This window comes from Thalassophryne amazonica, chromosome 20, assembly GCF_902500255.1.
Source record: "Thalassophryne amazonica chromosome 20, fThaAma1.1, whole genome shotgun sequence".
Classification (NCBI taxonomy): Eukaryota; Metazoa; Chordata; class Actinopteri; order Batrachoidiformes; family Batrachoididae; genus Thalassophryne; species Thalassophryne amazonica.
The window spans coordinates 49404760-49420225 of NC_047122.1; the positions used below are offsets into that span (position 1 = coordinate 49404760).

General features: G+C 40.2%; 1 protein-coding gene across 1 annotated transcript; it reads right to left on the reverse strand.

The window, feature by feature from the left end:
- Positions 1-694: 694 nt before the first annotated feature.
- On the reverse strand, positions 695-15194 carry sla1a (Src like adaptor 1a). Its single transcript, XM_034161347.1, has 8 exons — positions 15058-15194; positions 14550-14637; positions 14316-14416; positions 8778-8864; positions 8484-8587; positions 7007-7138; positions 4421-4553; positions 695-1248 (listed from the first exon to the last, which is right to left on the reverse strand). The coding sequence occupies exons 3-8, from the start codon at positions 14342-14344 to the stop codon at positions 1047-1049; spliced, it is 687 nt and encodes a 228-aa protein (XP_034017238.1). The 5' UTR covers positions 14345-14416; positions 14550-14637; positions 15058-15194; the 3' UTR covers positions 695-1046.
- Positions 15195-15466: the final 272 nt, after the last annotated feature.

The following is a 15466-nucleotide window of genomic DNA, read 5'->3' on the forward strand; positions in this document are numbered from 1 at the left end:
TATTACCTGATTAGTTACTGTAGTAGCAAACTAAATAGCCTAGCTTAGCAAGTCTGTCTGAAAGCTTAGCTAGCATGTAGCTGGGAATTAGCCTGCAAACCTGGTTTGTGAACAAGTAATACGTGGTTTATTGGGTTGTATTTGGATAAGTAAAAATGGAGTAGTTTTCATTTTACATGTTGTGTTAGTAGCTAATTGTCCAACCATAACAATTTCAATAGACTGGGAGAAAAAATATATGTATACATACATGCATACATATGTATGTGTATGTAACTATGCATGTGTCATACACGCATGTATTATTATTAATAACATAATAATAATACCTGATGAGACGACACCATTAATGACCTTAATAACCTTTAATATGTGCTCTGTGTTTATAAATGCAGTAAAATTATATTTTTGTGTCACTGTTAAAGTATTTACAGTAATAAATATTTATTATACTAATAATGTTTCTTCTTAAAAAAAACATTCTTTTTTCTATACATAACAAAGTCTTTACTACCTTTCACAGCATGAAAATTCAACAATTTCACAATACTTGTAACACAGAAAATTGTTGTAGTTTGAATGCCATCCATCCATCCATCTATCCATCCATCCATCTATCCATCCATCCATCCATCCATCCATCCATCCATCCATCCAAAATTTTTCAAAACCTGTTTATTTCTGTTAAGGGTCACAGAGGGCTGGAACCTATCCCACTTGTCATTGGGCGAGAGGCGTTTTTTTTTTTCCCTTCAGATTTGACATAACATTAAGCATCCAAGTCTGACTGTAAAATCATAACACCATGTGGGTTATTTTACACCTTATGTGCAGAATTATACACTTCTAATTTATATTGTCCCAGTTCATTTCAACTTCCGTGTTTCAGTTCATCACAGGTTCTCACATGTGGCCACAAAGGTCAAAGTGCTCACGTCAGAAATTCCAGCGCAGAGTTTGTGAGATTAACACAACTCACCACCATCTCAGAGGCGTCTGCTTGAATTTGCGAGTGTGTTTTAGTCTTTCGAAGCTCACTTATGCATTTAGAGTTCCTCCTCACTGTCTAATTTTGCAAGGACAGTCTTAGGCACACCATAAACAGATCTGCTCTTGTGTCTCTTGCTGCGCATCCTCGACTGGGGAGCATCTTGAGTTTCTGAGAAGGACAGATAGGCAGCGATGCTGTTTCGCACTCCGTAGCTCACCATGTTGTCACTGCAGCTATTCGTGCTGACAAGCTCACCCCTGTCACAGGTGGGGAAAAGAAATAAATTAATGCTTTTTGCACTGAAAAATTCAGTGTTTGCAGAAACATTTTGATGCTATTCCATAAGGTCTGAAAGAAGTGTGCAAAAACAGCAGATCAAAAGATTCCTTTACACATAAACCATCTTGTGCAAATCTGAGAAAATACCCAAATTCAGGCTGTTTCATCATAGCGCATTTTTGTAGTGAAACCTTTCAGATGGCCTGAGCACAGAATGATATAACAGCTGGAAACATTTTGCACTTTCATCCTAATATGTTTAAAGTGTAGGCGACATGATATGTAATTTTTTTTTTTTTTTTTTTTTACTATTTAAGACTAAAATTAAACAGTTTGAAATTTAACCTTTGCTGGTGTGCAGTTACTGAAGACATAAATATTTGGATTTTGAACTGCGCGCCACTAAAAACCAGGAACTTCCCGGCGAGTCCCAACATTGGAATCAGCACAAAAAACATTTTCTTAATAGCCCCATTAATTTATGGATTTTTACAGGCTACTGACAGCCCCGTTTCCACCGAGTGGTTTGGGTCAGAGCTGCACTGTGTTATACGTGTCAGAACGGTTATGTTGTGTAGGCCGCTGAAGAGGAGGTACTGCTGGCCCACCACCACCAGAGGGCGCCCTGCCTGGAGTGCGGGCTCCAGGCACCAGAGGGCGCTGCCGCCTTATGGGAGTAGCCTGGGTGACAGCTGTCACCCATCACCAGACACAGCTGTTCCACTCAGCACAGAGGTATATCAGGAGGACAGCGTCTCCACCTCAGTGCCGAGATATCGCCTAAGACTGAGGTAATATTCTCTGCATTTATATTCTGAACAACCAGCTAAACTTGTTAAACCTTTTCAGGACTGTTGACTACTGATAGCTTCATTGCTTGGATAAGTACTCACCTTCCTGCTGTACTTTGACAAGAGGTGGAGGCGGCTTCTCCCCTCTCCGTTACTGGGTGCTGTCGCATCCACACCTGTGTGTTGTTGCTCTCTCCCGCCAGCAGTACCGGATCCGACGAGCGGAGGCAGTGGCCACCTGGGAATTCGGGACTTGGCGGTTCCAGTATTTCCAGGGTTCGGTGGCAGAGGAGATCTGGGTGGTTCCGGTTCGACTGAGACGGACGTCTCCTACCTTCGAGCCTGCCCACACGACACCAGCGGATTCGACCCCAAATTGTTAATTTTTGTATTTGTTGTGCTCGTTTCACAATAGTAAACCTTGTTATTCACCTTTCTCCATTGTCCGTTCATTACGCCCCCTGTTGTGGGTCCGTGTACCTACACTTTCACAACAGGTTAATCCTCACCAGCAGAATCTTTTAGATTGGCAGGTGGAACAGTTATATTGACGAGTGCGCACGCACGGTGTCTGCGGCTTCTCCACTCGAGACAGAGGCAAAACTGAGTATTTTCACATTATTTATTTTATTTTATTGTTTTGTGGATCATTGGATAATTTCATCGTGTGCAGACTCAGACATTATGAGCAGTTGAGGGACTGAGTCTTTCAACTTATGGCACAAAGGGGCTTGTTAACAGCAGAGACTTGGTCCATCAGCCCCAATTAACTGATTACAGCCTGGGGCGGTACACCTGTCAAACAGTAACGCAGGTGTCCTAAGGCGAGCTCAGGGAGGACAGAAACCTCCTGTGGAGCAGAAGGGCAAAAGCTCGCTTGATCTTGATTTTCAGTATGAATACAGACCGTGAAAGCAGGGCCTCACGATCCTTCTGACTTTTTGGGTTTTAAGCAGGAGGTGTCAGAATAGTTACCTGTTTAAAAGTTACCAACGGACTTTTCTTCGGCTGGGGCATTAGGAATTAAATTGTTTTTATACATTGTTTTGTTATTGACCAATGAGAGCCCTTGTAAATTCACTTCTGGTTTCAATGCGGGAGGGAAAAAAGGTGGCTGCAGGAGGGTTCACAATCCGCAGAGGGGCTGTGATCTAAAGCAGTTCTGTTTGGCTCATCACACCCAGGGAACACCCAGGGAACTGTGTGTCAAACTAACACCATCTTACAGACAACAAGCAGCATTTTGTTCAAAAACTGTTTCGTCGTTGTTAACAGGCTTCCGTTCAAAATACTTATGAAGTTTGTCTGCTTTCATCCATTGTGGTGTTTTCGCAGTAATTAAAGCCAGCGCCATTAAATGTGTTAAACATACGCCACAATAGAGCCTTAAAAAATGGTATAAAAACGTAGTTTAGATGCACAAAATGTGTCAAATACACGATCAAGGTTGGGCGAATAAGGTAAGACATCATATTTATCTGCCCAACGGTTGTGCGTGTAACATGTAATGTTCAATGTATGACTTATCTGCCCAACGGGTGGGCAAATAAGGTAAGACATAGTAATCTGCCCAACGGTTGGGCAATTAACCTTTGCCTATTTAATAATATCTTTATCACGCTACTACCATATAGTACACTAACTGTATTCAAGAAGGAAACAAGATTTATTTTAAAAATAGCTGATATTTTCAGTCCTTCGTGTCATTTTTCAGATTTGGAATGTATATACCTGTTTCTAAGAAAAAAATACAAATTAATAAAAAATCCACAGTTCTTCATCCCTTTTTTTCTGATGACAAAGACTGTAAAACAAACTTCTTCTTTTTTTTTTTTTTTTTACATTTTTTTATCAGTTGATTATGACCATGGAGCTGGGAAAAAAAGTTTATCATCTCTGCCTGCATGCCAAAATCGCCTGCATTATTTTTTTTTTATAATCACCATTCTGTGTTCTGAACTCTGCCAGTATTATCACTGCTGTCAGACTGAAGGTTTTCTTCCAAGGTTTTGTCTCCCTCATTGTGGTCTAAATAAGGCTCTAAACCATAAGGCTGTGTCCTCCACAGCTTATTCAGCATCACCTTCAGACTTGACTTAAAAAAAGCTCCACACTAGAAAAAAAATTGTCTGAAAGCAGTTTGACCTCTGCCGTGTTTGCAATTGATTTGGGCTTGAATCAGCAGGTCCCCTTCTTGTGATAATGTAGCAACAATATGGCCGCGGTTGAAGACTGAAATAGAGCGCAGACTTTTATTGTTCAGGATTTTTTAAAATATCATTTTTAGTGATTATTTGTGCACATTTTTTGGTGTCACCTACACTTTAAAGTTGGTAAGTATCATCAAGTAAGAGTGTACCTGTCGACTTTCTTCCAGTCGAAGTTATTTCTCATGACGACGGGTGGAGCTCCAGAAGTTGGATCTGCTGATGGGCTCGTCGTGGTGGACAAACAGGGAGTGGTTAACGTGCAGCAAAGTCCATCTGCAGAGTCTGAAAAGGTCAGCATCCATGTCAAATCCTGCTTGCGTGCTTGCAAACGAGCACAGGATAAATCATCTGTTTATAGAGCAGATATTTCCCAGTTTAACTGCAGTGTTTTAGCACATGCACCATTGAGCATCATCAAACATGCACACTGCATGTCATTTCCTGTTTTCTCCCAAAAATGATCTGTCAGTGCCACAAATGTATCAAACTGCTGATAAGAGACTGTTCTATATTTAGTGCATGGTAACTGTTTGTGGTCAGCTGAGTAATAGATAACATTTTGACACTGTATATGTTGTAGCTCTGATATAGACCAGAACAATTTTGAATATGCGTAGCCCCTGTTTTAGACAGTATTTTAAAAACTTCATTAGTTATTTTAAAAATGTATACTAATCTATAATTTTTTTTAAACATAAGCATTGCAGACTTTCATATTTACAGTGTAATTTTTGTCATATTCACAAATTCTCTTTGCTCATAGAGTGAAATATCTACTAAGACAAGATGTCCACTAATCATTCAACTTGAAGTAACCTTAATTTAAACTAAACAACTAAAGACAAGCTGATGTTTTAGGTCAGGACTGGCAGGCAATCTGGCACGCAGGACAGGCAAGCTGGTCCTTCCCCACTGCTAGATAGTAAGTCTGGTATCTCCTTGGGGTTTTCTATTTGAGATCATCAACACTGAGGCACCGACTGGTTGGATCAGGCACAAAGAAATGCTCCACATGGCCAAGATGTTATAGTTGACGTTCCTTCACAAAGCAAGTGATACATCTCATTTGAGTCTCCCTAAGTAACAGTTCATTTGACACAAGCTTATTGCAACTGTACCCAACTATCGTCAAAGAGACCTTGTACCAAAGACATCCAGTCATTGCCTTAGGTCACTGGTTAGTGTCCAAGTCTTCTAACCATACAGTAACCCTGGAAATACCAGGACCTACAAAATTTGGACTTTTGTTCTTCTGCAAAGATACGTATCAGCAGCACCAAACACATCTATCCAAGGGCCTCATGCTTCCATAAGCTCTTCTCAGGTGACTCTCATTCTCCAAGGCGGAGTCCCTAGAGACATGGACATCACTGCAGAGATACAACCCCAATTCCAATGAAGTTGGGACATTGTGCGAAATGTAAACAAAAACAGAATACAATGATTTGAAAATCCTCTTCAACCTATATTCAACTGAATACACCACAAAGACAAGATATTTGATGTTCAAACTGATAAACTTTATTGTTTTTGTGTAAATATTTGCTCATTTTGAAATGGATGCCTGTAACACGTGTCAAAAAAGCTGGGACATGGGCAACAAAAGACTGGGATTGTTGATGAATGCTCAAAGAACACCTAATTGGAACATTCCACAGGTGAACAGGTTAATTGGAAACAGGTGAGTGTCATGATTAGGTATAAAAGGAGCATCCCCAAAATGCTCATCCTTTCACAGGCAAAGATGGGGCAAGGATCACCACTTTGTGAACAACTGCATGAAAAAATAGCCCAACAGTTTAAGAACAATGTTTCTCAACATTCATTTGCAAGGAATTTAGGGATTCTATCATCTACAGTCCATAATATAATCAGAAGACTCAGAGAATCTGGAGAACTTTTTACACGTAACCAACATTGAATGCCCGTGACCTTCGATCCCTCAGGCAGCATTGCATTAAAAACTGACATCACTGTGTAAAGGATCTTACCACGTGGGCTCAGGAACACTTCAGAAAACCATTGTCAGTTAACACAGTTTGTCGCTACATCTGCAAGTGCAAGTTAAAACTCTACCATGCAAAGCGAAAGCCATAAGTCAACAACATCCAGAAACACCACCGCCTTCTCTGGGCCCGAGCTCATTTGAAATGGACAGAAACAAAGTTGAAAAGTGTGCTGTGGTCTGATGTGTCCGCATTTCAAATTGTTTTTGGAAATCATGGATGTTGTTCTTAAACCGTTGGACTATCAGTTTGAATATTAAATATCTTGTCTTTGTGGTGTTTTCAACTGAATATAGGTTGAAGAGGATTTGCAAATCATATTCTGTTTTTATTTACATTTTACACAATGTCCCAACTTCACTGGAATTGGGGTTGTACCTGAATGTCTCCACAGGTTCAACACTTTCCCCACACACAGATTTACTTCTGATAGCCGAGTCCAGGAAGCCATCTAAAGCCTGGATCTGAGTCTTGATCCAGGATATCTTGCAAACTAGAATACTTCAACTCCTCACTGCATGACCTGCAAAGTCAAGGTCACGAAACAGTTTCGCACTGATAAGGGCACCCAAGTCACTGGATTCCACAACTCTACCTGACACCCAGTCCATCCAAGTAGAAGCATCAGATTGCTCAGTAGGGTGCATCTAATTTAATATTCTGTAAACTTGTAGTTTTTGTGCTTACATGAGCATCTACATGTGCACATGCATGTATGGGTTCACCCACCGGAGTAGTGGTTGATCATATCTTCAAGGCACTGGAAAGTGAGCCGTGGTGAGATGTAGTACCAGCTGTTGTCCATTCTGAAGATACGATAGTGCTTTACAATCGTGTGCTTCACGGAGAGCGAATAGACACCTGTGGACATATGATCCGACACGACACGTCAACAAAAGAGTATGCAAATGAGGTCACAGCATCACTTCCAGGCAGGATCATCAACAATAACCACCAATCACACTGAAACATATCGCAAATACACAAATAGAATTAACAATAACAACGATGCTGCCTCACAAAGATGTGAAAACAATGTTCATTTTTCTACAGATCACATGTCAGGTGAGAATCCACTTCATTTTATTGACTATATTTAGTGCTTTGGTTCTGAACTGTTGCTGAGTTTAGAACACATGACTTAAATAAGTCTTCAACTGTAATTACTCAAGAACCATTTGAAATACTTTGTGCTTCCACTGAAATAATCAAAAATAATTTGGTATGTTTTGATCCAACAGCCAAAGTGTTGTTATCAAGGCCAATTCCTGCACTTTTAAGTACATTTGTAAAATTAAAACCTTTGCAATTAAGTGGGAAAATTGCTGTATAAAAATGGTTAAATTGTTAACTTTTTTTTTTTCTTCAATTATTCCACTGTCAAACATATGTAAATGCCTCTGTCATGACTATTGGATAACGGATGCAATATTATTAAAATGAGAGGGAAATAAACCAGACATAAGCCAGGCTAGATATATAATATTATTATTTGTTTTACAATTAAAATGACATTCAGGCTGATTTTGTTCTACCTATCCTTATCTGGCCCCAGGCTTCAACTTTGAGACCAGCAGTTTAAATGAATTTACTGATCCAAACTCACTTGATGGCAATCCTTTAATCCCTGGTTGCTTTTCAAACTAAATATGAAATATTTGTCACATTTTTCTAACTTTTGTAGGCTGTTCCTTAGATTACATTAGATTAGATAAAATTTTATTAATACCTTCGGAAAGCTCCCTCAGGGAAATTGAGATTCCAGCAGCTTTGTATAACAGCACACAGGGTAAGAAGCACACAGAGTATCAAAAGTGAAAGTAAAAAATAATTAGCAAATGTAAATATAAATACCATAAATACTGCTCACTACTGGTTTATTGGCTACTACTGCTGCGCTCCTTCCTATCCTCTGTCTTCCTGTTGCTCTTCCTCCCTCGAGTGAGGAGGAGGAGGTTCCTGCTTCTCTCTATAATTCTCTTGAGCTGCAATTGCCAGCTTTGTTCTAGACTTGGAATTTGTGTTGAACTTGGCCTTTACCTCATCTGCTGTGGGTTTTGTCAATCCAGCCTTAATTCTACAAATAGATGAGGAATTAATTTACCAGGTATGGAGATCCAGGGTCTACTTTATGTGGAAAAACCATGTCAAGTCTTAAATTGGGCATCTTTTCCTATCCTCGGCTAACCAGCGTAAACACATTCACCTTTCTCCCTGGGATTCTCCCGAATCAGGAAGGAGCCCACTCTGTTCCCAGGTAGCTGGAGCAGCTCTTCAGCCTTCTGCCGCACCAAACCTTCAAACAGCCAACTGAAAAGGCAAAAATTGTGATATTTTGAAAATTACCTTCAAAGATAGTGTAAAAAAGTGCAAAATCCAAAATCTTTAAGACACACAAAGAACTCAGATGGTTGTCAGCGTCGAGAGTGCAAAAAATATCTTTGGCATTTAAAATTTAAATAAAACCACTTCCTGGATGTAAAACATGAGAACAGACTACCTGTGGTAAACCTTTGCCACGTGGGTACTGGGAATGTAGTTCTCATTCCCTGTTTGGACCGAGCGGACTCTCCACCAGTACGCCTCTCTGATCATCACAAAGAAGAAAAGAGGAATCAGACACTGAGTTTTTGTGTCACTTCTTGGTCGTGCACAAAAAGCAACTTCTCCAAATGTATCTGCCGGTGAAAACCAAAAAAAAAAAAAAACAGAACTCGAAAAGAGAGCTCACCACCCACACCAACATGTATGCCAATAATTCACACATGGCCTTGAAATCTGATCATGTCTCCAAAACTGATTGACTTCATCTTTGACTACAACCCCTGGCAATAATTATGGAATCACCGGCCTCTGAGGATGTTCATTCAGTTGTTTAATTTTGTAGAAAAAAAGCAGATCACAGACATGACACAAAACTAAAGTCATTTCAAATGGCAACTTTCTGGCTTTAAGAAACACTATAAGAAATCAGGAAAAATAATTGTGGCAGTCAGTAACAGTTACTTTTTTTAGACCAAGCAGAGGGAAAAAAAAATATGGACTCACTCAATTCTGAGGAATAAATTATGGAATCACCCTGTAAATTTTCATCCCCAAAACTAACACCTGCATCAATCAGATCTGCTCGTTAGTCTGCATCTAAAAAGGATGTGATCACACCTTGGAGAGCTGTTGCACCAAGTGGACTGACATGAATCATGGCTCCAACACGAGAGATGTCAATTGAAACAAAGGAGAGGATTATCAAACTCTTAAAAGAGGGTAAATCATCATGCAGTGTTTCAAAAGATGTTGATTGTTCACAGTCAGCTGTGTCTAAACTCTGGACCAAATACAAACAACATGTGAAGGTTGTTAAAGGCAAACATAATGGTAGACCAAGGAAGACATCAAAGCGTCAAGACAGAAAACTTAAAGCAATATGTCTCAAAATCGAAATGCACACACAAACAAATGAGGAATGAATGGGAGGAAACTGGAGTCAATGTCTGTAACCGAACTGTAAGAAACCGCCTAAAGGAAATGGGATTTACATACAGAAAAGCTAAACGAAAGCCATCATTAACACCTAAACAAAAGAAAAAAGGTTACAATGGGCTAAGGAAAAGCAATCGTGGACTGTGGATGACTGGATGAAAGTCATATTCAGTGATGAATCTCGAATCTGCATTGGGCAAGGTGATGATGCTGGAACTTTTGTTTGGTGCCGTTCCAATGAGATTTATAAAGATGATTGTCTGAAGAGAACATGTAAATTTCCACAGTCATTGATGATATGGGGCTGCATGTCAGGTAAAGGCACTGGGGAGACGGCTGTCATTACATCATCAATAAATGCACAAGTTTACGTTGATATTTTGGACACTTTTCTTATCCCATCAATTGAAAGGATGTTTGGGGATGATGAAATCATTTTTCAAGATGATAATGCATCTTGACATAGAGCAAAAACTGTGAAAACATTCCTTGCAAAAAGACACATAGGGTCAATGTCATGGCCTACAAATAGTCCGGATCTTAATCCAATTGAAAATCTTTGGTGGAAGTTGAAGAAAATGGTCCATGACAAGGCTCCAACCTGCAAAGCTGATCTGGCAACAGCAATCACAGAAAAGTTGGAGCAGATGATGAAGAGTACTGTTTGTCACTCATTAAGTCCATGCCTCAGAGACTGCAAGCTGTTATAAAAGCCAGAGGTGGTGCAACAAAATACTAGTGATGTGTTGGAGCGTTCTTTTGTTTTTCATGATTCCATAATTTTTTCCTCAGAATTGAGTGATTCCATATTTTTTCCCTCTGCTTGATCTAAAAAAGTAACCGTTACTGACTGCCACAATTTTTTTCTTGATTTCTTATAGTTTCTTAAAGCCAGAAAGTTGCCATTTGAAATGACTTTAGTTTTGTGTCATGTCTGTGATCTGCTTTTTTTCTACAAAATTAAACAACTGAATGAACATCCTCCGAGGCCGGTGATTCCATAATTTTTGCCAGGGGTTGTACAACACAAGTATTCCATCATATTTAAACCATCTTAGCTCCAAAATGGTTAAGAAACACCAACACTCTTACCGTTACTTATACATGTACTTGACTTTATTACACTGAAAAAAGAGAATAGTTGAATCAACTTAAATGAATGGAAACATCTAAATTAATTAAGTTGTTTGAACTTAAGTTTTTAAGTTAGAGTTGATCTAACTTACTAACTTAAGTTCAGAGAACTTAATTCATTCGGGTGTTACCAAATGATACAACTTTTAAGTTGGTTCTTTTTTCAGTGCACTTTAAGAAATTAAATGTTATATTTACTTCATCAAACATGGTGTTTAAATAGGGAAAACTATAGAACGTTACAACTAACTATATTAGTAATTGTGTCTAGTTAGGTCAACTGGTCCCACAAACTCAGTGTTTTAAATTAAAACAAAATATACACTTATTTTAACAACTAGATGCAACAACAGCACGATGGCTCAGGGTTAGCACTGTTGCCTCACAGCAAGAAAGTCCAGGTTTGTTTCCCTTCCTGGTCCTTTCTGAGTGGAGTTTTGCATGTTGTCATGTGGGTCTCCGTATTTATGTCATCCTGGTTGAACAAAACTTGGTTGTTTAAATGGGAAAACAAATCTAGGATTCATTGTTATAAGTTGTTACAAATAAGAATAGTCCCAATAATCAATTCTATTCAACATAACTAGATTAAATCAATATAGTGTTGTCATTTCTTACAGCATAGAAAACCACGTAAAATCTTTTTGAACCAAAATATACAATTCATTGTAACACGTTGCTACAAATAAGAATGGTTCCAAATAATCTAGTTACATAGCTTAAGTAACTAGATGACAGTCACTGTATTGTTTTATTTCTTACAGTGTAGAATAATCAGACAAAAAATTTGTTAACTTAAACTACTTAAGTAGAGAGGTGGTTTAGCAGATAAGGAAGTCACCTGCCAATATGCAGACAAGGGTTGAATCCCTGCTGCCTGTCTTTGTCCTGGACAAGAACAAGGCACTTAATCTACATTGTCTCAGTCCACCCAGCTGTAAATCAGTACCAGCTTTGGCTGGAAATAATGCCAATGGACTGGTGTCCTGTCTAGGAGGAGTCCTGGACTCTTGTCCACTTCATGCCATGGATGCAGAAGACAAGCACTGGCCTGATTGCTCTCGGGGTATAAGGACTTACTTATGTAAACTACTTGAGGTTTTACTTATAATGAAAATGGTTGTCAGGACTGAATTAATTAACTGGATACTTAAGTTTCATGTTACTAGAACTTAACCTGTTACATTTCACCTCTTGAAACACTTAACTAGTTCTAAGCAATGGGTTTCCACAGGTTTTTTTTTCTGGAAAACTCAACTAATTCATAATATGACTGAAGGTTTAAGGTCAAAGGTGTATTGTTTATTTTCATTTAGTGTTTAGTAGTAGCCATAGGTTAGCAGGGGGTGTTGGCCAAGTGGTTAATGCGCTTGGTTTCAGTGCAGAAGGTTCCGGGTTCAAATCCCACCCCTGCCACATTTCTCCATGTAATGTGGAGTTGCGTCAGGAAGGGCATCCGGCGTAAAATCCTGTGCCAATTCAACATGCAGATCCACCTTGGATTTGCTTGTGGCGACCCCGATGCGCAAACAAGGGAGCAGCCGAAGGGACTTTACTTAGTAGCCATAGGTATGCAGTACATCCAGAAAGTATTCACAGCGCTTCACCTTTGTCCACATTTTGTTATGTTGCAGCCTATTCCAAAATGGATGAAATTCATTTTTTTTTCTCAAAATTCTAAACACAATACCCCATAATGACAATGCGAAAAACTTTTTTTTGTTGAGATTTTTGCAAATTGATTAAAAAAGACATCAGTGAACATAAGTATTCACAGCCTTTACATGAAGCTCAAAATCCAAACTCAGTTGCATCCCATTGATCATGATCATTCTTGAGATGTTTCTACCGCTTAATGGATTTCCACCTGGGGTAACTTCAGTTGATTGGACATGATTTTGGAAAGGACACATGCTGTCTACATATAAGGTCCCACAGTTGAATGTGCATGTCAGAGCACAAACAAGCATGAATGACAAGGAATGTCGTAGACCTCTGAGACAGGATTGTCTGGAGGCACAAATCTAGGGAAGGGTACAACAAACATTTCTGCTGCCTTGAAGGTCCCCAGTGAGCACAGTGGCCTCCCATCCATCTCTGTACATGGAACGAAGTTCAGATCCACCAGGACTCTTCCTAGAGCTGGCCGGCCTGTCTAAACTGAGTGATTGGGGAGAAGGGCGCTTACGTCAAGGAGGTGACCAAGAACACTGATGGTCTCTCTGTCAGAACTCCAGTATTTCCTCTGTTGAGAGAGGGAGATCTTCCAGAAAGGACAACCACTCTACCAGCAATCCACCAATCAGGTCTACATGGTAGAGTGGCAGACAGAAGCCACTCCTTAGTAAAAGGCACATGGCAGCCCACCTGGAGTTTACCAAAAGGCACCTGAAGGACTCGCAGACCCATGAGAAACAAACACTTGTCTGACCTGATGAGGACAAATGTGAACTCTTTGGTTGTGAATGTCAGGCATCATGTTTGGAGGGGAAACCAGGCACCATCCCTACAGTGGAAGCATGGTGGTGGCCGCATCATGCTGTGGTGATGTTTTTCAACAGCAGGAACTGGGAGACTAGTCAGGATTGAGGGAAAGATGAATGCAGCCATGCACAGAGACATTCGGATTGAAAAACCTGCTCCAGAGCGCTCTTGACCTCCGAATGGGGTGGACAGTTCATCTTCAGCAGGACAATGACCCCTAACACACAGCCAAGATATCAAAGGAGTGGCTTCAGGACAACTCTGTGAATGTCTTGAGTGGCCCAGTCAGAGCCCAGACCTGAATATGATTGAACACTCTGTAGAGATCTGAAAATGGCTGTGAACCGACGCTCCCCCATCCAACCTGATGGAGCTTGAGGTGCTGCAAAGAGGAATGAGCAAAACAGCCCAAAGATCGTTGCACCAAGTTTGTGGCAACATATTCAAGAAGACTTGAGGCTGTGATCATCAAAGTATGAGCAAAGGGTGTGAATACTTATGTACTTGACTTCTTAGTTGTTTTTAAATAAATTTGCAAAAGTTAAAAAAAAATGCTTTCCATTCATTATGGGGTGTTGTGAGTAGAATTTTGAGGGGGGGAAAATGATTTACTCCATTTTAGTATAAGACTATAACATAACCAAAATGTGTAAACAGTGAAGCACTGTGAATACCTTTCCAGATGCACTGTATCGCTAATCAATTCCTTGAACTAGTCATTTGAAATATCGGTTAAGCCTTTGGTGAAAACATTGGCAATGGGCTGTGAACTAATTGATTTTTTTCTTAAAATAAAATCACTTGTCCCTGGCTGACCCTCAGTCAAAACATCAAGTTTAGTCAAATCAAATCAAAACTGTTAGACTAATTTCGTTCACCCATGAAAGGACAGACTGAAAATAGGGACCCTTGCAATTATAATTCAACAATGTGGTCGTACTCTGCAAGACTCTGAGCTTCTCCCCCCATTCTTGTAGATTGGTTCGGTGATTTGAGGAGAGGGGTAGTCTTGGATCACCAGCGCCATGTCATCATCTGGACCTGCCAGGAGCAACATTTACCAGATAAAAGTTGGAAACGACCTGAAAGATCATCACAGTCGTTCCTGATAGCAGTCAAACAAAGATATCTACTGTACACTACCGATATCAAATAGGAAACCAAGAAAACTTACCCTTTAGTAGAGAATTGTCCAGTTCGTCTGTGTTGACTTTGCTCCTGGCACTCGTACCTCGAATCACATTCCCCATCCTACGGGCAGACTGAAGACAGCGTAGACTTCTCAGTCCTTCAACACATATGTACGTGTTTCTGCTTGGACTCATCCAGGTTGCTGAGTTCTCAGTACTTCTGTGTTTGTAACTTCCTATTAGTTGACCATCTAAACTGAAGTACTCGCTGCTGAATGGGGAAGCTGAGGCGAGATCCTATCACACTCACTTTTCCACTGCAGTGCCGAACGCAATGTGGTGATAACAGATATTTATGTCGCAAAATCCTCTTGGTCAGTTGCATAACTGGAGCCCTGACACATCATTACGCGATTTGCACCATATCAAAAATGCGCAAGCCTTTCTGCCACAACATATATTCCACAATTACAAAAAACTGAGAACTACCACTTCCCCGTTTTCACAAACAATTCAATGCAGCAGATGAACAGACCTATTCATCAGACCTACCTGTAGGACTGATCATCGCCTGCTGCGATGACATCAGGCGCGGCGGCACAGATGGCGGGCCACACAGAGTGTGGCGGTGCCGGCACAGTCTGGCTCTGAGGTGCCACGCTCGCCAGAGCTGACAGCAGCAAGCTGACCACAGAGTGCGCTGGTGGCAACGCCGTAACTAACTGCAGACTCACTTCCTGTCCTGAAATGAGGAAGAACATGAACAAAAGTGAAGTGGTTTCCAGATGCAGCAGATGCAAAACAGATTATTTAAAGTACATTTGCAGCAGAGAACAAATTTCATGACATGCACTGTCCATGTTTGTGTGTGTGTGTGTTTGTTTGTTTGTTTGTTTGTTCATGTCACAAATTCTTTACTTCACACCGGAGGAAAACCTACAATAATCTCTATTAATGGGCA

What these genes read in the sequence shown, in the direction of transcription:
- sla1a (XM_034161347.1), bottom strand. Translation starts at nt 14,344, where the DNA reads ATGGGGGGAGAAGCTCAGAGTCTTGCAGA. An exon ending in GTGGCAAAGGTTTACCACAG is followed by an intron (nt 8,588 to 8,777) that starts GTAGTCTGTTCT and finishes TTGCCTTTTCAG; the next exon opens with TTGGCTGTTTGAAGGTTTGG. An exon ending in GACTGGAAGAAAGTCGACAG is followed by an intron (nt 1,249 to 4,420) that starts GTACACTCTTAC and finishes CACCTGTGACAG; the next exon opens with GGGTGAGCTTGTCAGCACGA.